This window comes from Dermacentor albipictus, chromosome 8, assembly GCF_038994185.2.
Source record: "Dermacentor albipictus isolate Rhodes 1998 colony chromosome 8, USDA_Dalb.pri_finalv2, whole genome shotgun sequence".
Taxonomy (NCBI): domain Eukaryota; kingdom Metazoa; phylum Arthropoda; class Arachnida; order Ixodida; family Ixodidae; genus Dermacentor; species Dermacentor albipictus.
In genome coordinates this window covers 106,131,436-106,154,890 of record NC_091828.1, presented here as the reverse complement: position 1 = coordinate 106,154,890, position 23,455 = coordinate 106,131,436, and the positions used below count along the sequence as shown (strand labels likewise).

At 49.6% G+C, this 23,455-nt stretch overlaps 1 protein-coding gene across 2 annotated transcripts in view; it reads left to right on the top strand.

Annotated features, from left to right (window-relative positions):
• LOC139048931 (uncharacterized) overlaps positions 1 to 16,000 on the top strand; it is a 35,391-nt gene extending 19,391 nt beyond the window's left edge. The window contains exons 1-3 of one of the 2 annotated variants that reach the window (XM_070523911.1): positions 9,350 to 9,539; positions 13,067 to 14,969; positions 15,596 to 16,000. In XM_070523911.1, coding sequence (XP_070380012.1) covers positions 13,072 to 14,969; positions 15,596 to 15,905 — 2,208 coding nt within the window. In that variant the 5' untranslated portion in view covers positions 9,350 to 9,539; positions 13,067 to 13,071 and the 3' untranslated portion in view covers positions 15,906 to 16,000. Of the gene's footprint in view, positions 1 to 9,349; positions 9,540 to 13,066; positions 14,970 to 15,595 lie in introns of those variants that run through there. The other variant, XM_070523912.1, reaches the window with a different exon arrangement.
• The last annotated feature ends 7,455 nt before the right edge of the window (positions 16,001 to 23,455 follow it).

Sequence of the window (23,455 nt, the reverse complement as noted above, 5' to 3'; positions counted from 1 at the left end):
AAAAGCGGCTGAGGTATTAGGGCGCTCTGATGGCATACAGTTATGCTGAACTGTCGTACGATTAGTAACTGTAACATACGTGTATTCATAACACGTAAGGGCAGGCTTGAAAACATGCCAGAATTGAAACAAGACGGACAACGTAAGCGCCTTTGTCCTTGTGGCCCTCGTTCAAATTACGTCACGGTTGGACACCTGCCTTTCCTTAAAAAGAATCCCTGCCTATTCTCCTTTCGCATGTTGATTCTTCTTACGACCACAGATTGTACACGATTGCACATACGGGACACTTTCAACGGAGCCAACGATGAATAGATTGGCTCCCACACGCCACATCACACAACCTTCAAAGTGAATATGGCTGCCCGGGTTGTTTTCAGATGAATACTTTATTAACATGACGCGCATTTGACAGCACCTGCAGAAATAATGACGAATTTTGCTCCTGAGCACATGCCTTCTAATCTACTTTCTGCAACAGTGAAGAAATCTCAGTGCGCGTTTACAATTACTACATTTACCTATCGAACGTCGTACTCGCTAATGCGGCTGTCCCCGCTTGGCAGCCATTCGGTGACTGCCAGCAGGGCCCATATGAAATCGTCGTGAATGACAAGAGAATCTGCATGGAGATGACGGTCAGTACTGTAGGAAAAAATAATTGAGAAGGCACACTACAACAGCATTGAAACCGGCATGAATCTCAGGAATTAGACAACAGAATAAAAAATTGGAGGACGCTTAAGCTTCGCCTTCAAGAGTGGAACGTGACAGCGTTCCCGTCGACCCGCCAAAGGGTGTAAGACAATGGGCTACGGCGCAGCCACTACGCGCCCCGCATCGGACGCGGTCAGCGTCGAGCAACGCAGCGTTCGGCGCGGCAACGAAATGTGCGCCTGAGCAAGCGACGCACGCCTGAGCCTTAGAAACAGCTCGTTTCTAAGGCAATACCGCATTCACTAGAGGCGCTTTTGTACCGCTTTGAAGCATCGAACTCGTCGCTCAGTGGTAGCGTCTCCGTCTCACACTCCGGAGACCCTGGTTCAATTCCCACCCAGCCCATCTTGCAAGTTGTTTTTATTCATGAAGTACCTGCTGGGATTTATCGCTCACGGCCAACGCCGCCGACGCCGAGGACACCGGCTTTTCTGCGACACGAGCTCCTTAACGCTGTCGCGTTAATAAACTAGGAGGTCCTCAGCGACGGCATGGAAACCGGCCGAGAATGTTACGAGCGCTGGACCGACGAGCAGTGCGCAGTTCGTGTATCAGCCCAACGTTGGCTCTAGTCTGGACATCGTAATGGTTCCCAAAGCAACCATGATGCCTTGCAGTTTGTCGTTTCCAAGTTGCTCCAGTGGCCACTATCAGCGTTCTGCAAAACTACAACGCTAGGACAAGGAATGTACATACACTTTTTTTCGTCAGTCGTCCTCCACCAATTATGTGGCCTTCGCTGTAACATGGCAACGCATCGCCTTATGAAGAAGGCGAGAACGGATTGCAAATGCCAGTTTTACTCGCACCATACAGAACAGCCAGGAAGGAGTACCCAACACCACATAAATCCCTCAATAAGTTGCAAGAGAACACTCTTAGGAGGCTACAAACTAATACACACCCAACGCCAGCTAAGTTACACCAGTGGTACCCTGCACTATACTCGCCGCAATGCCCACCCTGTGGAGAGGTAGCTAACCTCTACCACGTGGTGTGGGCTTGCCAGTTTAATCCCATAGTTGACCCCATTCCAAATCCCTCAAAAGAGCAGTGGGAGGCTATTCTGCTCAGCGATGATCCTGACCGCCAGCACTGGCTTGTGGGGAGGGCCAGCGCAGCAGCAGTAACCAGTGGGCTACCGGAATAGGCGGCCCACCCACGAGTTCTACGAATATCCTGCAAATAAAGATGTTTTCAATCAATCAATCAATCAATACCGGTCGAGTGCGTCTGAACGAAGCGGACTAAGCAACACTTAGATGGGGAAACCTTTTGATATCGAATGCCGCCAAATGGCAAGTCAATTCTGAAGAAACCCGCAATGATGTGGAAGGTTCATCAAAGGTAAAAAAAAATGCCACTGCATGGACTTTAACGCAAAACTACTCCAAAATATTGAAACGCCCCGCGGCCTTTTCTCTCACCAGGGAAGTTTGCCCTGGTCAGAGAATAGAACCGGCGACCAACGTCTGTCCGAGTGGGTCGCTCCACCATCTCAGCAAAGCACGAGTCTGGCCGATTTCAAGGGGAGGCCGAATTCATGGCCAACCCGAATCTTCGAGACAGCGAATACGACAACTCAATTCTGCGAAAACGTGCGAAACGAAGGAGTTTTGATAAAAGAGGACGGAACTGCAAGAAATAATTTTCGTTTCCACTTTGGCTTCACGTTGCAGTGAAGGCGGCTGTCAGTTTTTACCTCTCTCCAAATACTGCAGCATCCATTGAAGGTCCGTAACATGGGTCACCTGGGGTAAAGTATAGGTGTCTACCGCTCGAGTCTAACAGCGTCGCCAAGCAATACTACAAGTACCAAGGGGGGAGAACTGTTTAAAAAATAAACGCAGAAACTTTTTGGAAACTGTTTTCGCTATATCTCATGCATATATGCGAAGAAACATAATCGTATGCGGAAATATTTGTGTAATACCAGTATGGATTCCGAGTTTTTCAGTCCATATTTATAGAACTTTTCCGTAGTGGTAGCTAACCGTAACCGACATTGGTTTCAGAAGAAAAAAAAAGCACGATAAGTTGCTTGCACACATGGGATGAAACAAAAATCGCGCGCAGAATCGGCACATTGGTTTATTGCAGAGTGGTAGAAGTATGGCAGAGTTGCCGTGCACCACGTGAGACGCCAACAGCGTCTCACGAGGTGCACGGGTCAGTAAAAGTCCTGTACCCACCGTTGCTGCAACGCGGGCACGCTGTTTTCGGCGTTCCCATCCGCCGCCTTGGTGCCAGCTTAAACAGAAGAGACAAAAATGGCTGTGGCTTAGCTAAGGTTAAGCCCAGGATTCGAAGCATACTAGCCTTTATTTTAGTTGTTGAACCACCGTTTAGCCTGGTGAACTGCTGTTGCTTCGCTATATTTGGTTCGGCTAGACGAAGAAACAACTCATGCAGGCGAGCGCACGAGCTGAGACCCGGCTATGTAGCTACGCGGCCGCAAGCGAGCGCACGAGTTGAGCCTCCGCTTTTGCAGCTGTTATGACGTCATATGGTAGCTACGCGGCCGCAAGCGAGCGCATGAGTTGAGCCTCCGAATGGGAGCGCGGGGAGGCGTTCCAGACAACCGGACTGGCCCCTGCGAGAGACGCGCGCCCATTGGCGTGCCGAGGAGGCGTTTTTCAGCTGTTATGACGTCATATGGTAGCTACGCGGCCGCGCGCGGCGCAGCAAGGAAGAGCGTGGTTGTGCGGCTAGTATGCTTCGCATAAAATTCGCAGTTGCGCCCGAAAGGAGAAGCACCGATTGCGATAGCAAATTAGTAGATAGCTGTAGAAAGTAAGGATTACCCGCCATGGTTGCTCAGTGGCTATGGTGTTGGGCTGCTGAGCACGAAGTCGCGGGATCGAATCCCGGCCACGGCGGCCGCATTTCGGTGGGGGCGAAATGCAGAAGCACCCGCGTACTTAGATTTAGGTGCATGTGAAAGATCCCCAGGTGGTCAAAATTTCCGGAGTCCCACACTACGGCGTGCCTCATAATCAGAAAGTGGTTTTGGCACGTAAAACCCCATAATTAAAAATATCTTTAAATTTAAGGGCCAGATAAAAATCTAAACGTTCGCTTACTAACTAAATTAACAATGATAGAATGTAACCGTGACTCAAGGAAGACTTAAAAGAAACAGACGCACAGAGACAGCGCTTTCTTTGCGTGTTGGCTTTTTTTTACGTCCTTGTTGAGTCGCGGTTGCCCATTCTATCATGACTTCAAACCAACCAGCCCGTCAACATTTTTTAGCTAAATTAACCAGCACGGTGTCATGCGCGCACAGATAAACATGAACACATCTCGCTCGATGAGCAGGGAAACTGTCTGTGATAACGCTGGAGTTAGGAATTACGGCAGGAGCCGCGAGTTAATTGACCTCCGTGCACCTGTAGCTTCAGCGCGAACGTCGAAAGAACAACGCATACGAAGCTATATACTGGCACTACACGCCCTCTGCAAATATCGCAGACCCGCTTCTCCGGGCTCCCTCAAGGGTAGCAGAATCAAGCGCCTTTCCTTTCGATAGACAAAAAAATGGCTGTGGCTTAGCTAAGGTTAAGCCCAGGATGCGAAGCATACTAGCCTTTATTTTAGTTGTTGAACCACTGTTTAGCCTGGTGAACTGCTGTTGCTTGGCTATATTTGGTTCGGCTAGACGAAGAAACAACTCATGCGTTACTCTGCTGATTCCTTTATTTTCAAACCAATAAATACGATCTACCGCTACCAATGCCGCTATACCGCTGGTATAGCGGTATTGGTAACCTGGTATAGCGGGAGGAGCGGGAGGTAGGCCGCAGTACCATCTGTGCGACCGCAGGCGAGCGCACGAGCTGAGACCCGGCTATGTAGCTACGCGGCCGCAAGCGAGCGCACGAGTTGAGCCTCCGCTTTTGCAGCTGCTATGACGTCATACGGTAGCTACGCGGCCGCGCGCGGCGCAGCAAGGAAGAGCGTGGTTGTGCGGCTAGTAGGCTTCGCATAATATCATCGCACATCGCTTTCAAGTTGATGCCCGCGCGGGCGCGCACTTCAGCCACGTCGCAGACCGCTTTCAAGACACACGAGCGCCGGCCACGCGTCCCTAGAGCGCCCGCCAAAGGCGTCTACTGCGGCGTCCGCGATTCGCGTGGCTAACGCCGTAGTAGACGCCTCAATGTCTCCACTCTGTCCCGAGCGGCGGACGAGGAGGGCATCAACACACCCTGGCAGCCGCCGGAGAGAGAGAGAGAGAGAGAGGAGATTCTTGATGATGGGAAGGAAAGGTTGGGGTAAAGTGCAGCGCAGTAACTGTCTCTCAGCAGAGGACACCTCAACCGCGCTGCACAGGGGGTAGGGAATGAAAGTAGGGGGAGAGAAAGAGCACCGGAAACAGCAGCACGCCGCGGAAACGTGATGGAGCCAAAGGCGGTCGGCGAGGCCGACAGCCTCGGCGAATGTCAGGAGCGCGCGTAGAAGTGTCCTGTGTCGTGAAAGGCAGCCCAAGAACGCCCCTCCACCCTCACCTGTCTGCCATGGCCTCGCTTGCCACAGGAGAGGGCACGCGTCCGGGCCGCATTCCTCGCTCGCGCACGCGAGATTGAGACGAGTTCGCGGGCTCAGCCTCACACGCTGTCACTCATGCGGAACCTCGCGCCGATGGCTACGGTGACGCAGACGCCGACGGCGACGTTGACGGCAGAAATGCGCCTGGAGTGTACGTGTAATTGCAATCGCAATAAAAAAATGGCTGTGGCTTAGCTAAGGTTAAGCCCAGGATGCGAAGCATACTAGCCTTTATTTTAGTTGTTGAACCACTGTTTAGCCTGGTGAACTGCTGTTGCTTGGCTATATTTGGTTCGGCTAGACGAAGAAACAACTCATGCAGGCGAGCGCACAAGCTGAGACCCGGCTATGTAGCTGCGCGGCCGCAAGCGAGCGCACGAGTTGAGCCTCCGCTTTTGCAGCTGTTGTGGCGTCATATGGTAGCTACGCGACCGCGCGCGGCGCAGCAAGGAAGAGCGTGGTTGTGCGGCTAGTATGCTTCGCATAATAAAGATGCGCAGCACGTGCTCCAGAGGAAAGCTCGACACGCGCAGTGTCCTTCTGGAAGCTTGACACGTTGGTCGCCCAAGCCGCTGCTCCAGTCGCCGCTTTCGCCCTTTTGCGGAAATACATGTAAGGACGACGGAACGGCTCATTGGCCGCCATCACGACCTCGTACGAGGGTTTCCTTCATGTATTCGAGCATTGGGCATCGCGTTACCTGGAACGAGCAATCCTCGTTCAGGCTGTCCAGTTGTGGGCGGGAATCCTCGCGAGAGTGGAAGACGACGCGGCGTGTTGACGACGCCGGACATTTGCCTGAAGGAGTCCACGTCTCGAAAGCTCCTGACAGCGTCGGGAACCATGGCGGCCGCCTCGGCCGCACTGACCGACGACAGCTGGCAACCTTCTCTTGGAGTGCGCTGTGGCAGGGGACTCGTTTAAGCGCTTTGGCCGAGGACCCGCGGTAAGGTTCCCAAAGTTCGTGAAATCAATATCAGCATAAATGTGTGACATTGATTTTGATATATGAACATCTCCAATGAAGCCGCTTTCACCGCATCGCCTACTTTCATTTGAGTCAGTTTGGCCCATCTCCGCTCATCCACATGCAGCTTAGGCTGTTCCTGCTTTTGGTTGGCCTCTTGTGCGGCTTCTGCCGGAGCCTTCTTGCAGACCACCACAAGTGGCTTGATGACGTCGTCGTTCTAGAGTCGGCGTAGCTCGTTGGGGGCCTGCTGCCGAAGAGCTAGAGGTAGCTGGCGGAAGCTTGCTGAACAGTGGCACGATGCTCTGCCGCCACTTGACCCGGTGGAACCGATCCTTAACGAGCCCAACCTCGTTATCGGAAGGACGTTCATGTACCAGAAGAACGCCTACAGAAAGGTGTGAACATAAGTGTTCGCCAATCGGCGAGTTAAAGTTGTGCCGTCGATCTGAAAGCCAAGTTGCTGGATAGCGGAGGCCCAATGGAGTAGTCCCATGTGGAGACATGTTGGATGTCGCATTGGTGTCCTTGGTGTCGAACACCTGTCTCAAAACAGTCAAGCATCTCGACGCTAATATTGCAGTAACCAAGGGTATCTTGCTTTGCTGCTGGTTTACAATTTCTACAGCAACACGATAGAGCCGCTGCCGAAAATTTGCACCAGCAGCGAAGTACAGTACACTTGATGAATGCAATATTCGCTCAGAGTTTATGCGATTGAGCTTTTCGCCACCAGGTGCCTGCACCATGCAGCACTCATCAAGTAAAACGCCTAGTCTGCTTGAGTTTAGCCGTAACTGGACTCGCCTGAAATCTATAATAGTCTCTATGTGGTAGTAATCCTCCGGCGTGAAGTGACGACCGCAAACGCGTAGATGTTGGCGCCGATCGGTTGACGAGAGGCGAACGCGCTGAGGCCACTCTGCTCGCATGTTGTGTCGCAGAGAGACACCATGTCGCAGCTTGACATGTCGCCAGTAGCTAGATTCGTAGCCCACAACATGTCAAGAAAAGAAACGTGGTCCAAAAAGAAAGCTCGTGATCAACATTGGCATTGTGAAACATAGTTCCAGCGCACATATGAACAAGGACGAGGCGAGAAAGACCACACAAACGCCGGACTTCAACTTCAGTTGAAGTCCGGCGTTTGTCTTGTCTTTCTCGCCTCGTCCTTGTTCAAATGTGCGCTGGAACTATGTTTCACAATGCTAATCATAACTAACTAGCCCAGCTGTCCATACTTAGTGATCAACATTGACCGTGCAATTCACGTCAACACGGAGAACGTTGCAGCACAAACAGACGACACTTGCTGTGTTCCGAAAGTGCTTGAGTGCAGTGACAAATTGTGGTATTAACGCGATAGCGTTAAGGAGCTCGTGTCGCAGAAAAGCCGGTGTCGTCGGCGTCGGTGTCGGTGTCGGCGTCGGTGTCGGTGTCGGCGTCAGCGTTTTGCGGCGTTGACCGTGAGCGATAAATCACGGCATGCACTCCATAAATAAAAAGCAACTTCCAAGATGGGCTGGGTGGGAATCGAACCAGGGTCTCCGGAGTGTGAGACGGAGACGCTACCACTCAGCCACGATTTCGATGCTTCCAAAAGGTACAAACGCGCCTCTAGTGAATGCGGTGTTGCCTTCGAAACGAGCCGTGGAAAGTTATACTGTGGTGTATATCGGTAATTATGAACATGTAACTTAGAGAAGTCGCAATTACACGAGTAGCGAAGTGCGTTTCGCTGCATTTCTTCTGCGCTTTCCGCACACGGAGAGCCATCTTGCGGCAAACACAGAAGACCCCCTCCTCTCCATGTAGGGCGCTGCCCCGACAGATGGCGCGCCACGCGCGCATTGGAGCTGTCGCGGCTCGCTCCCTCTGTAGAATCAAGCGTCCTTCCTTTCTTTAGATCACTATCTCTCTATCTCTCTGCCCGTGCCGATCACGGCGTTTGGCTGGCGTGCATCATTTCCCCCTCCGGGATACCGAGTTCTTTGGTTCGCTCCGCTTGCTGAGGCGCACGTTTCGTTGCTGCGCCGAACGCCGCGTTGCTCGACCATATGGCTCGACGCTCACCGCGTCTGATGCGGGGCGCCTCGTAAGTGATGGCTGCCCTGTAGCCCATTGTCTTACACCCATTGGCGGGTCGACGGGAACGCTATCGTGTTCCACTCTTGAAGGCGAAGCTTAAGCGTCCTCCAATTTTTGTTTCCTTTCTGTGACATTTTTATACAAAAGCGTTACCAACATTTCAGCTATTACGAATAATATTTGTTCCTTATCAAGTTGTGAAAATAACCGACGACGCCACCTATGTAGCCGATCGGATAGTTCGTCAAAATGACGTCAATTGGGAGAGGGCGGAAAATATTGTGTAGACACTCACGTGTTTTAAAATTTTAATAAATTACACGCTTTACGCGGACTGCTTAAATGCGTCCCTTACTTATCAAAAGGACTTACCCTAAGCACTCAGTACCTTTGTCCATAATTATCAACATCGTTTTAGGGTCTCCTTATTTTATTTTTACAGCATTTCTTCTACTCTTGTCGCTACTTAGTTTAGTTCAACTTGTTAATGCTTCGGCTTTGTTCGTAGAATGGCCTGTTACGTTTTATTCTTTTATTGTGTACTCAATAATTTGGATTGAGTATGTCTCATTTCTCAATTACCCATTATTACTGCTTTTCTTGACATCTCTTTTTGTGAACTGAGCCTATTTTCATGTTTATGGGCTTTAGATTGAACCTTAGTTAATCGCCGGTGCCTGCCACGCATATGGCTAGCTTCCAGCTCTCAAAAGTTATTCTCCCTCTTTACTGCTCCCGCAAACGGAGTCTTCTTCATCATTATTATCATCAACACTACCAGCACCAACACCATCATCATCGCAATTATCAGCATTCTCGTCGTCGTCGCTGTAGTCATCATCAGAATGCGCAAGACTATACCAATGGAAACCAACGCGGTTTCATCAAGAATCCATCATCGCAGTTACAGGAAAAATATGTTTTAGCTCAGTGATGGAACCCACGACACGGCCGCGTTTTTTAAGCTAGTTGCACGCACTTTTTTTACCTGTGCTCTGATGATTTATTCCTTTTAACAAGATTGACGCAGAAAGAGAAAAGAAGAGGTACGCTCACTGATTCTCGTGCTAAGGTCGACGAAGACGAAGTAATCTACAGGGCCTTGGTTTTGGATCCTGAACGTCACCAAGAACAACGGCGTCGGAATTTCTCTAACGAACAAAGACAAGAATCTACAAGGACAAGAGTAAGCGAGGAACATCGGCTCGCGTGTCTGGTGAGTGCCAGGCGCATGTGCGTTCGCGAAAAGCTCGCACCGCTGAACAAGTTCGAATGACGAGGGTTTAGCTGAATTGGGAAACGCGTTCGCTCGAGCGAATTCAAGCAACTAGCGGGGTTCAAGGTCCCTAGATAAAGGACCTTAGCGGGTGTGTGATCGCGACGCGTCCTGGCGCGATGTGATGAGAAATCCGATGGCATTTTCGGTTGGCCGCGGAGATCCCCGCGAATGCGAATGGACCGATTTCTGAGGCCACTATTCTCTGGGTGGCATCCAACTCAAAAAGGTGTCTCAGAATAAATACTTAGGTGTCATTCCAACCAAACATCTTTTATGTTCTAAGTATATTGAACATGTTAACGGGAAAACCCTAACATAACTAGGTTAGTGGCGCCGCACTTTAGCTAAGACCCCCCGCTATACTAAACTGCTATTATATGAAACGCTAATTGGCCCCGTTCTCGTCTATGCATCTGTCGTTTGGTTACCGTACCAACAATGTGAAATAAGCTCGCTCAATAACGTTCAACGAAAATCTATCCATTCAATTTGGCAAAGTAACAGCCGCACTTTATCACCAACACCAGCTCAACACTATTTGGACATTGATTGATTACTCTTGCGTGATCACATTGAAAGCCTTAAAACTTTTATGTGCAAATATTGACTTCACCTCTGGTCTTTTTGAATGTAAGTAAATCACATTTACTAAGGCAAGTTGTACCCGTAGCTGCCACGCGTTGAACATAACACCTATTTATGCCCGTACTAACATATTCATGTAAAGTTATTTTCCGCGTGCAATAGATCTTCGGTATTCTCTACCCGGTAACATTCGTTCACTGTCACTAAAAGATTTCATAGCTACCACTGGTAAGCACTTCGTTAACATGGAAAACGCTTCATTTTGATCATCCATCTTGTGTTTACGTGTGTTTTAATGTGTAATGTATAGCAATGTACAATGTTCAAACTCCTGCCATAGACCTATATTGGGCTACAGTATATATAAAATAAATAAATAAATAAATAAATAAATAAATAAATGAATAAATAATAGGCGATATCCTGTGTCAACCAAGCTGCTAGCTGCTTTTCGGGAACAGTGAAATGGAAGGAAGCGAAAGCTAAGGGTAACTTCCAGGAACACGGCCACCACATCCATCGGCTTTGTTTTAGATGAGAAACATCGCGACGATGGCGGCGTACGTGCAAAATGCATCGTCGCCGCTGTGAACAGGCGCGACGTTCCGCCTGGCGCAACCATGGAAACGGGTTGGGTCACGTGATCGGAAAGTGACCCGAAAGATTTTTGCGCTGCTGCGACAGCAATGATGTTCGAATTCTATTGCGCGCGTTGGAATTTGTAACCGCCATTGCTTGGTCGGATGACGGATGGCGAAATGGCGATTTGTTACCATTTCTTTAATACATGCAAACTAATCGTAAGGACGCGTTGCTGTCGAAAATTGGAGGGCGCTTAAGCTTCGCCTTCAAGAGTGGAACGCGACAGCGTTCCCGTCGACCCGCCAAGGGGTGTAAGACAATGGGCTACGGCGCAGGGACTACGCGCCCCGCAGCGGACGCGGTGAGCGTCGAGCAACGCCGCGTTCGGTGCGGCTACGAAATGTGCGCCGGAGCAAGCAACGCACGCCTTAGCCTTAGAAACAGCTCGTTTCTAAGGCAACACCGCATTCACTAGAGGCGCTTTTGTACCACTTTGAAGCATCGAACTCGTGGCTTAGGGCAATAAAGAAAAAAAAAACTCGTGGCTTAGTGGTAGCGTCTCCGTGTCACACTACGGAGACCCTGGTTCGATTCCCACCCAGCCCATCTTGCAAGTTGTTTTTTATTCATGAAGTGCCTGCTGGGATTTATCGCTCGCGGCCAACGCCGCTGACGTCGACACCGACGCCAACGCCGACGACACCGGCTTTTCTGCGACACGAGCTCCTTAACGCTGTCGCGTTAAAAAGTGCTGTGCCGGTCCAACAACACACGTACATGACTGAGGATGCAAGGATGTACGGGGTTCACAATGTTGCCCGGTAGTTCTCATAGTACAGGGCTGCCCGACAAGACACGAAAACGAAAATTTGGAGGTATCCAACGCATGTAATGAAAGCGGCCCTATTTGGATCCCAAACTACCAAATGGCCCTACTTGCTGTGTTGATGCTGGTACGGCGTGACACGATCGAGAAGGAGCATACGTATGTTGCTGGAGCTCCTATTAGTGAACGCGCGAACGGGATCAGCGTTTCAGCAGAGATTTAGAGCACGCGAAAACGACCATTCGAAGAGGTCATAAGATATAGGACAAATTTACGGTGTAGCCTTACGTCTAATAACCGTACGCCTTCCCGGTTGAGCTATCGAAGATTGTAAGCTGCTTTGCGCTATCTGCCACAAACGATATTTAAAACTCTTAAGTTTTAAAAGAAATATAGACAAAGATCTCACGTCATGAAAGAATTTATATACGTCAGTTGTGAGCACTTGCCCTTAACGTTCTCCCTTATGACAAGTTTAACTGATCGTTTTCGAGCGGTCCTCCCAACATTCAATGGCCCTTTCCAACTGTAACTAAAGTTAATCATGACAATACTATCATGGGACGATCCTATACTGTTAATAAATGCGAAATAATGTAATGAAAGTCATTCGTCTCCGTAGTACAGCTTCGCTGCCGTTGTACGCGACCGTGGACATGATTTGGAAACGCTTTGGAAGGAGTAGTTTAATGTGCAACTAGTGTGTACAATTGTGTGTTACTCGTCTAATGGCGCATCTCAAGACCGTTTTAACAGCAGCACGGAAACGTTTACGCTATTCTTCCACTATGAGGGCTCGCGTAGTGGCCATCGGAACCAAGTCGAAGCACTCGGTCTGAGCACCCAACTTGTGATACGAGTGTAACGCCAACTGCCCGGGGCAATCTGTGGTAAATGCCAGCCGATAGCCAGAGTACACAACACGATGCAATAGCGCAGTGTAAACAATGGCAAAATTGCACGGACCGGTAAATAGACGGGAATATTTGCTCTCTACGCGAGAGGGGGCGGGAGAGAGTGCTTCACGTCACATTCAAACAGCGCTTCCCGACAGCCTTCGCGGATGTGGCCGGGACAAGACTGACGGCGCAAAAGGTCTTGCAGACGAGTCAATAATTGCTCAACTAGAGAGAGAGAGAGAGAATAGCCATCGATGCGTACGGAAATGGAGGATGTTCATTTCCGAAAATGGTCGGGAATCTAGCCGATTCAATACTGTCGGGAGATCTTCACGCTTGACGTCGTACTAGGGACAGAGAAATAGGATGTGTTCAATCGTTTCTGTAGTTCGACAAGAGTCGCACATGGGCGTATCCATCATTTGAATGCGGAACGTGTAAGCCTTCGCAAATGCCATCTCGAGCCAGGGGCTTCACTATACAAATATAAACAGTTCATATACCTTCAATTTCATGGATCAGCACATTTCAGCATGATCTCTTTTCTAAGAGCTACCCATCTCTCACTCTAGGTCCAATGGCAAGCGGTGAAGCCCCAAGAAAGTTCCCAGTGAGGATTGGTCAGGCCGATTCGTTGAAGCTGTTCGACGTCGGCTTGGCAGACATCGAAGGAATAAGGGGCTTCTTCTCGGGCGAAGCTATTGACCACGCGTCACCTTGCACTGCGACTGAGGACCGAGCGTGTCACATCGTTGGACACCTCACAGCGTGGAACGAAGTGCTCTCGCAGGCCAAGCTCGAACTGAGAGAAAGCCCGCGTACTCGCAGCGGGCTGACCGTGGCGAGCATTGACTGCCCGTACATGAGGGACCACTCGCTGGACACACTGCACCGGGTCGCCACGCTGCTGCACTGCGTCGTCAAGAAGCATCACTGCGTGACGCATTTGGACGTCACGATGGGCAGGCTCACCTTGTACGACGAGCTCCTGTGCGACGCCCTTCGTGGAAACCAGTCCGTCGAGACGCTCAAGTTGCGGGATTCGTTCAGCGGGGGTCTCGGCCCCTACAGTAACTTCTGCGCGGTCATCCCGACCGTGCCAAACTTGAAGTACTTCGAGTGCACCAGTGATGCGGAGTGCCGGCGGTCTTTTCTGGACGCGCTGACGTCTCTCCTGTTGACGAGGTCGCTCGAGTCTCTCCATATTCCTAATTTAAACATGAGCCTAAGGGCTGCAAAGGCGCTCTTGACTGCGATTATGGCGTGCTCAACCCTAAAGGAGCTATCGTTGAACTTTAATGTCGTGACATACGCCCAGGAAGAAATTTCCGCTACTTTCGCGGAGTACCTGAAGAGCTCCACTGCCTTGACGACGCTAAACTTTGTGGGAAGGGGCTACGTTTACAGCACTTCTATGCAGCTGATACTACGAGGACTCGAGAAAAACCGGACCGTCACCAGACTAGACTTCAGGACAGCGTTCGTGTCGCGGCAATGTGTGGAAAGCGTCGCCAACATTTTTGCAAGAAATAGGACGCTGCGCAGTGTTCATATTTCGGCCGGCCGTCCTGACCCCTACAATATTCACCAACAGAGGAGTACTGTCACTTGGGATGGCTGGTTGACATCTCTCACGGAGAATGAGACGCTCGAAGAACTTACACTTCCCTTCAACATCTGGAAGCCACTGAAGTGGGCTCTGTTCTTTAGAGCGCTTTCGACGAAGCAGAATCTAAAGCACGTCATCATAGACGGGGTAGCCACGGACGCCATCGCTTTGCAGCAAGTCTGCGAGGCCCTACGAGAAAGTGGTGCAGAGGAGAAGGTCGTTTTTGGACCAGAGTTGGGGGCTTCCTGCTATCGGCACTATTTGCATTTCCTCAGGTACCATTGCTTCCGCACCGTCGTCGCCTGCCAGGCTGATCACGGAACCGATGCTCCGCCGCTTGGCAGGCTTCTGCACCAGCTGTGTTCGCTGAACCACGTGACATCGCTGACTGTGACTATTGATCCTGGCACGTACAGGGAGGACCTGTCGTCTGCTCTGGCAGACTATGTTGGAACCACCACCACGCTGAAAATTTTGCGACTGATCTCGGCGTCTGTCGCCTACCCGGCGAATGAAAGTGACCTAGATTGGACGGCAGTGGTAGAGTCGTTGTCAAGGAACAGCAGCTTAGCAGAGCTGTGTGTCAGCGCGACTTGCGTGCCTAAGGAGGACTCTGAGCGCATGGCTGATGTCGTCAAGCACAGCGATAACATACGAAGGTTTTCCGTTTCGGTACAAAAGGGATGGCACTTGGAGGCGTTCGTGAGTCGCTTGTCCGACGGCATATCTCGGAACTACAGCCTCATAAGAGTCGAATTTCCTGGCTACATGAACAACGACTCGTTTGTCATCTGGGACACGGCTAGAAGAAACTCCCGCCTGGTGTCCAGTGCTTCGAGATTCCTCGCAGGCGCTAATGCTGACAAGTAAGTAGCAATAATTGGATGTTCGCACCTCCAGAACTTTGATGGAAATATTGGCAAGACTCTTCGTGTGGGGAAGAATATAGCGTGATCATATTGCTTTCAAAAATTTGGATTTCTTCTAGACCTGCCCTTTAACCCTGCCGTTTAAGAGTAGAAAAACAGCCAGACGTTCTTATTTTGACTGCTAATTTACCAATACACTGTTGCTTATAGCATTAGCTCTTAAGTGGTGGAGCAGCTGCTTTGAAACAAGCGGCGACAACTTCTTGAAACTGAGCCCTAACGAGGTCGCGACCTCATACTCGAATCGGGCAAAGGCAGTCGAGGTAAGGGCAGCAAGTGCTTCAGGAAGTGATGTATTTGGCTATTTATGAAACATACCGACTCAATCTACTCTCTGCATGAGCGACATATGCTTTTTTTCTGTTTAATTGTTTTGACTTGCTATTAGGGCAGCATTTCGTTATGGTGTATATAGAGGAGCTGCAGCGACAACTGCCCTTGTGGCTTAATCGGCTCGACCATGATTTAACGCACGGTATCCCTGCTATTGTTGTGAAATTTCTTGCATTTGGCGACTTCGACTAGATATGAAACCGTCACGACGCTTGGCGCGCTATCGACAGGGCCACTGCGACGGCGCTGGAGCGGGTCCTGCGGCACCGAGCTCTTCTGGAGGAACTTGCCGAAGTCCAGTCCATCGGCGAGGACGAGGCAGCGGCCGCTCTCCGAGACGAAGTCAGGTCCTTCGAAGGCTTGCACGATTTCATGCGACTCGCGGGAGTCGTCAAGGAAAGGGTCACGTGTCATCGACGGGAAGACGGGCGCACGCAGCTCGACGACCTCGACGAGTACTGCTGGGTCGCGATCCGGCGCTGCCTCGCGCTTGGTGACGTCGTGGACGAATGCGGCCAATCAGAGCCGAGCCACGTGTGACGTACGCGCGATGCTTTCCTTTGTTGTCTTATGTCCCAGAGATATGATATCTGCCCAGATAGGCAGACGAGAAAAAAAGAAGAAATCGCACCGACTGCACCTGCTCGTCATTATTTGCAGGAGTCGTACACCACGAAATGTCCTAACCCAAAAGTCCAAACGATGAGTTTATGAGAGCGATTGGAGAAAACACACAAGCATGTGCTATGGTGGCGATGGTGTGGTTATTAGACAAATTTTGTGATTTAGAAAGCAGCGCTGTAAAGTGGAGCACAAGTATGATATTCTAGTCCCAACGTATAGATGAATAACTAGCCCCAACGGAAGCCTTAATCAAATTTGATCACGCTGTCTGATATATCACCTTGATGGGCCTCGTCCACTTATCGTCGCATGAGTCGTAATTTTTGACGGATCATAGACGGTTGGGCGATTACTCCGTCCCCTCCCCCCCACCCACCGAAGCCACTAACTAATCACGCCCTCCTTCGACCTTTCTCGACAGCGATTTTTCGGCACGTGAAATTTTTTAGGCCGCTGCGGCGACCAGCGCTGCCCGCGGCGAGCAGAGCATCCCTCACTTCTGTCTTATTATTAGACGCAAAACTGACCAACGCGACCATCGCGTTTGTGTAAGCGAGCGAATCGCTCCTTCTCCACCTGCAATTTCGCCCCTCAGGAGGGCCGGAGGTCGTTTAAGTAGGCGGGGACATCAGCGCTGTATCAAGAAGTGAGCTTTCCCTTCCCCCTCCCTTACTTAGAGACACGTGCTCCAATGCCCACCACTGCAGTGCTAAGATTCCGCACTGGTACGAGCCACCTTTCTGTACCGATATATCTGGAAACCATTTAGTGTCCTTCAAGCTCACCGCTTTCGTTGCACAGAGTTTGCTTTTTTCGAGACTCCAAAGGAAGGTACCACAAGACATCTTGAGTGGGTGATTTATTATAAAATAACAATTATGGCGTCGACCGACTCGCGCAGTGGGTGGTCACCACGATGTTTTCTTTTTCTAATTTTTATCACTCAGTATTTCTTGTATATGGAATACGGCAGGTAAAATTTATGGCACTGTCTGTTGTGAATAGGTTAACAAAGGCTCAATGCAGTGAAAGCCAAAATTCGCATTCATCAGACGTGTTCGAAATGCGTGCGCATTTGTCGACATAAGTTGTGGGTGTGTAGATTTGATGCGTCTTTTTCCTTGTTTCCAAGGACGTTATATCACGGATTTTGTGTCGAGCTCGCCAGATGAGTTGGTGCTTGACTTTTGTTTTCTTTTTTTATATAGACTGGTACAGATCTCTCTGACTACATGAAAGCCAGTAAGCTATGCAGAGCGGTAATTATACAGCTTACGGAGACAATTAACTGCGCCGAAGTCGCCGATTTTGACAAATCGATATTTTACCGCATACCACATTTTTATTGCTCAGTTCAAGAGAACAATGGACAGGCTTAGCTTGGTTAAGCCAAGAATGCCTTGCATATTGCGCGAGTTGGGGCCCAGCTTTTCCTCCGACTGTCGTGACGTCACGTCACGTGGTTGCGCTAAAGGTCAATGGTGGCTGCCCGGCCGCGCCCAAGGGCTGAACTGAGTGATTGCAATATGCAACAAATAAGAATAGAAGCAACTTAACAACAAACATAGCAAACTTAAAAGAGAATAGACCCACATATGAGACGCGCAGCAATGAACAATGGCTCATACCCTCAATGGTGGCTGCCCGGCCGCGCCCAAGGGCTGAACTGAGGGATTGCAATATGCAACGCATTAAAGTTCATGCCCGGACGAGCAAATTTAAACAGAACTGAGGATGGCGCGGTATGCCTGAGCAATGACAGCAAAGTAAGCCACAGAGAATCGACCTGCCTCGTGTGTTAGAACAGAAATGTGTGCATGGACAATTGGAAAGACGACAAAGTCGTAAATTGATATTTCAGTGCTCTTCGAATATACCCTATGCTTTCTGCAATTTCTGGTTGGAGGATGCAACGAAACCTGAGAAGTATATATGGACATAACCAATAGGTGTGAGGAGTGGACCTCATCGACAGGTATATGTCAAACGTACGAAGATATACAAAATGTGCCAAATATATGAAACAGACGAAGGTCAGCTGTAGCAAATGGGCCGTCAGGATGCCCACATATTTCCTCGGCATTGTCGCCTGCAATGTCCGAGCCCAATATGGTCGCGAAGCAACAGATTTCCACCTACTACACAAAGAGTTAACGTCTCTCCTGTCCTTCAAGCAGGCTGTGGCTGAAATGTTAACAAGATGTAACCCAAGTCTAAATGGTACCAGGAAATGAAGGTGCGAATTTAGACCAGCAGCTCCGGAGAGCAAACAAGCCTAGCTGCCTGACGGCAAGGGAAAATGCTTTTGATCTCTTAGGGGAATTTATTAAAATTGAAAAGGTCGACGGTTTCGTGCATTAAAAGCAATGTTTCTTCTTCCTGCAAGGGTCAATTTGTTTCTTTTTATATTACAATGCTCCTAATTACTGTCCACGGCTGTGCACATCCATTTGTATCGTTGGAATATAAACATTTTTTTACGATTTTTTCCCAAGCAGTGGCGGAGACGCAGGGCCTCTTAAAAACCTTGGTACATGAACGTGAATAAGCCCTACCCTAACAACTTTCAACATCTGCTAGAGAACTGCAATCAGACAAAGCTACATCTAGCCAATTTTTTTGCTGATACAAAGCATATCACTTCTCGGGTGACTTTTCACTTTTCGGGTGATGAGCTTAATTAGGCACATGCCGCTGCCAGAACACGGCCTCCAGCCCAGACCACTTCACCGTGAGCAGGCTTCGCAATCTCTCCGAATCAGACTACCAGCACTGAGTGTGCATCACGAAGGAGACGCGAATATCGGGGAAAATGCCGGACCCCTGGAAATCGGTCCAGCTCTCGTTCATTTCCAAGCACGGACAACCACACGAACATACGGCCTACTTCTCTCACATCATTCGCGGGTAAGCTGCTAGAACACACAATTTTTAGCGGATTTAATCGCCACCTCTGGTAATTCGATCACCTACACTCATGACTGCTTGACTATCCACGACTCATCTCCCATTTAAAATGTGCTACTCAACATTTCCAAACAAATGATTGACAGTTACAGCACCGGTTAACATAGAGCCATACAAGCTTCTCACCTAAAAAAGCGCGTTCGAATACGCAATCCATAACATCACGCTGGGCAGAATGCAAAGGGGAGGTTCCTGGATTTGTACCAACAACTATATCCATGACTTGCTTCTTGCCCAGGCCAAGAGCATTGTTGGCGCTATTTCTCCATCCTTCCCTCGACTATAAACAGGAATGCCTCAGGACTCTGTATTATCTCTTATTTAATTTGGTCATGTGCAAGTGTGTTGGGCACTACGGTTGATATCAGACGTTGACGGCGCATTGATATCGCGCTGTGGATCAGAACAGGTTCTCCCGGCGTGATTCAAAACAACATGCAATAGGTCGCATATCCCTTTTTGTTCACAACGCAAGAAAAAATGGCTTACAATGTTCAAAATTCCCCATCTGAACATCTCGTTCATCGTCCAAGATGCGCCCCAAAGGATTAGCGTCACACCCAGTAGTGGGTAGATATCCCACACCCCAGCATTACTGAGTGTTAATACCGTGCTGACCGGGCCAGCAAAATGGTTCCAACCCGGGCACTCAGCGTCGAGGACACCCACGCCTGAAAGAAGCGTCGCGTGGAACAGAAGCCTTTTTCCTACGCAGCGCAACGTGCTACAGACTGCGAATGTGTGCATGCAATGTATACCTATAATTTTGGAATAAAATATTCAATTACGTACAGCCCGATAATTCTAATATATTTGATAACTTCTACCGCGATGCGATGTTTCATGTGAGACAATGATAATGCTCAGCTCTCTGAGATGTTATGAAAAATGACGCGCAACAACGCCTGAACCAAACATGTCTCCCTGTTTGTTCTGTGGACTACGCACACAGACAGCAGTGGAGCACGCAACGCGACGTTTAACATCAACTCACCACTCTCGTGTTGGGCTAAACTCCAAAGAATTGCACAATTACCACCATCATCATCGTTAATTATTGCCAATCAACGCAAACAGGATACCAAGCTTAGCTCACATTGTACCCCAGTGCGTGGGATACGCGAATATTCAAACGAAGGCTCGTTATTTCCATTAGCATATGTGCCGCAGATTCACGATCACATTTTGGCAAGGGCTGTAGCTGGTGGCGTCCGGGTGCTTCGTAGCCTGGTGCTGGTTGCTGGTCTGACTTAAATTGATTTAATTGACTTAATCGATTAAACGTGTTCGAATAATCGTATCGAGGGTTTGACGGGACAATCGCGAAAATATTGAAATCGTTCTCGAATGGCGGCGCACGAGCAGTGACTCTGCGGCTGTGGGAGAGCGACTGTCGACTGGTTTTCCGAGTCCCGAGCGATGCCGAAGCGGGCGCTTCTCCTCTTTACACCCACGCGGGCCGAAGCGGTAGGTTTGAAACGCCCAGCAGTTCAAGACATGTCGTAGCAACCCAGTCGTTGATCGTTGTGCCATTCCCAGTCCACTAAAGACGTGGCACGGCCTGGTTGCCGGTTCTTGAGCATGTGTTCGACAGGGCGATGGAGTTCATGTCGATTTCAGGAATTTATAGCGTCCGAGCATCTATGTGTGGCCATTCAATAAAGGTGCCGGTTTTACTCGAACCTCCCAACCAAGTGGCATTCCTCCCAGCTGTAAAAGAAAGAGCTGCCAATTTAAATTCCTATACCTGTCATTTTCCTTTCCCCTCGCGTATTGCGATTTTTTACATATATAAGTTGGAGTTCACTTTTCACATTCGCATTTTTCTTATTTTTTGTTTAATTGTACTTTGCAGAGATTCACTAGTACCGTGCATATTTAATTCTGTGGTCACCGCCATTTTATCAAGCGATTATACACTTGTGTTTCAAACTTTCTTGCACGTCTTAAATTCTAAGATGGGATTCTGCAACACTAGGTAACTGCCCGTCAACGTTTCAAAAAGCGTCCGGCAAAGTTTCAATTATTCAATTAATCGATGAAAAACCCTTCAGCGAAAGCAATGAATCGACAAATGCTAAAATACTGATTCATAGTCATTGATAGCCATCATTGTTAAGTCAATCATTTACAATCGTAAAGGAATGCGTATCGTATCCTATAGAAATGACAATAATATCAGGCTGGGTTCCACTGCCAGGTCATGGCACCGCTGACCAGCTTGTCCGCGATGCTCTTAATCGGGCGTTTGGCATTGGGCCGGCAGTTGCAGCAGAATGTCTACAGCGATCCTCCACCCTTGAGCTCCCGCCTAAAGAGCCGTCGGTCCCCTCCTCTCGAGCCACCGCTCGCGAGATGGCAGGCAAGACTCTTCCGACACGCTCTGACAAGCCCGTTTCTTCTTATTGCCCGGCACCATATAATCTATGAAGGTGCTGGACCTCTTCCGCAATGGTCACGCTGCTGCGGTTACCCCAATAGAGACGGCATACTCTGGAGTTGTTCATTTACTTTGTCTCGTCTTTCCCATAGGACCCCTCTGCCCCCTTCTGCAGCTTGGTTTATCTTTGGCTCATGGGAAGATCAGCGATTCCTGCCAGCCGCCATTGAAGCGGCTCTCAAACATCGTACAAGGGCAAAAAGCAAAATTAGCAATTTTTTCAACTGCAGTCAGTAACGTCCCTGTCTTGCACAACGCCCGGATGCCTGAAGAGCGAAGGGAGGGCCAGAACGCCGGGACTTTGTTCCGAAGGCCATCATCTGTTCGAGTTCAATGAAGTGTTGCGATCCCTTTCTCTACGAACTGTCGTCACGCATTGTCGTCGCGCAGCCCTCACTGGCTGGTGGCGCCACCACATAGAGTGCAGGACTGTAAGTGGTGGGAACTTGTTTGTCGGGATTCTTGTTTTGTAAAAAAAAATGGCTGTGGCTTAGCTAAGGTTAAGCCCAGGATGCGAAGCATACAAGCCTTTATTTTAACGTGACAGCGTTAAGGAGCTCGTGTCGCAGAAAAGCCGGTGTCGTCGGCGTCGGCTCAGGCGTGCGGCGCTTGCTCAGGCGCACAGTTCGTTGTCGCGCCGAACGCTGCGTTGCTCGACGCTCACCGCGTCCGATGCGGGGGGCGACGCCGCGAGCGACAGCGCGAGTTGGAGCGCCGTTTCTCCGCTGTCGTGACGTCATGGTGTCACGTGGTATTCAAGGCGACACCGCTGCGCCTGAGGAGCTGAGTTGAGCTCTCGTAATATGCTTCGCATAAAAGAAATGTCATGTGCGAGCTGTTCATCGCTTTCTTTGGCTACATACTTTATAGATGGAATATTTAGCCGCGTTTAGCTGCTGTAGCTGACCAAACACGAATCAAAGTATCCGAACATAAACCATTAGCCGTAGTTATGCACTTCATGCTGGAACGTGCCGCGGTTGCACTTATTTTCGTCGATGGAGATACGTGAAACTGTTTGGTATTCTCCTGTGTGTGTTTAGAAAGCCCGTATCAGGCTGCATTGTGCATGGAGCCAAAGCTACCACCACCTCTTCATCCCGACACAATTAGCAACCATCGAAATTACTCTGGTGGGAGAAGCATTTCTTTGGGATAGTTTCGAAGACAGAAACAGTGTTCCGGCACTAGCATTAACAACCATTAAAAACTTTTTACTTACCACAGTTCTTTTATTCTAACGTAATTTACAACGACACAAAAAAATGTGTAACCCAAGTGTCAACGCTGAGGACGACAAAATCGACATGCATGGTTGGTTAAATGATTCTAAACAGATAGCGCTGTGTTTATGTGCAGGCGTATTTCCACGTCCTTGATCGGTCGCGCCTACAGATTCTATCATATATTCAAACCAACTAGGCCACCAACTTGTTTTAACTAAATTGCCCAGCGCAGTGTCAAGCGGGCACAGGTAAACACGAACACATTTCGATCGAGATTCGATGTAAATATTCTGGAGTGAGGAATTGTGGCCTCAGCAGCGAATTCATCTTCACCTATCTCTCGCTTCTACGCGACTGAAACGTCGAAAGCACAGCGCATACGAAGCTGCCGGCACCACGCGCACTCTGCAAGCATCGCAGATCGCTGTGAAGATGAGGCCCAGACGGGCGCTCTTTGGCCACGTCGCTGATCGCTTTCAAGACACACGAGCGCCGGCAACGCGTCCCTACGGCGCAAAGGCGTCTACTACGGCGTCCGCGATTCGTGTAGCCAAGGCCGCAGTAAACGCCGCGGTGGTCTCCACTGTGTACGGAGCGGCCTGCGAGGAGGACATCGAGGGTGCGATCTTGTACGCGTTCCAAAATAGAACGGAGGCGGTTCGTTCTTTACGTCATGAAATAGGCGGTATGTTCCGTTCCGTTCGTCCGATAGCAGACGACACGGAATGATTGACAGCAGATATCACGTCACAATTGACGTCATGGCATTCGGCACGGTTCAAATTGACTAATCGTATTTGGCTCGGTGGAACGAACCGCCTCCGTTCTATTTT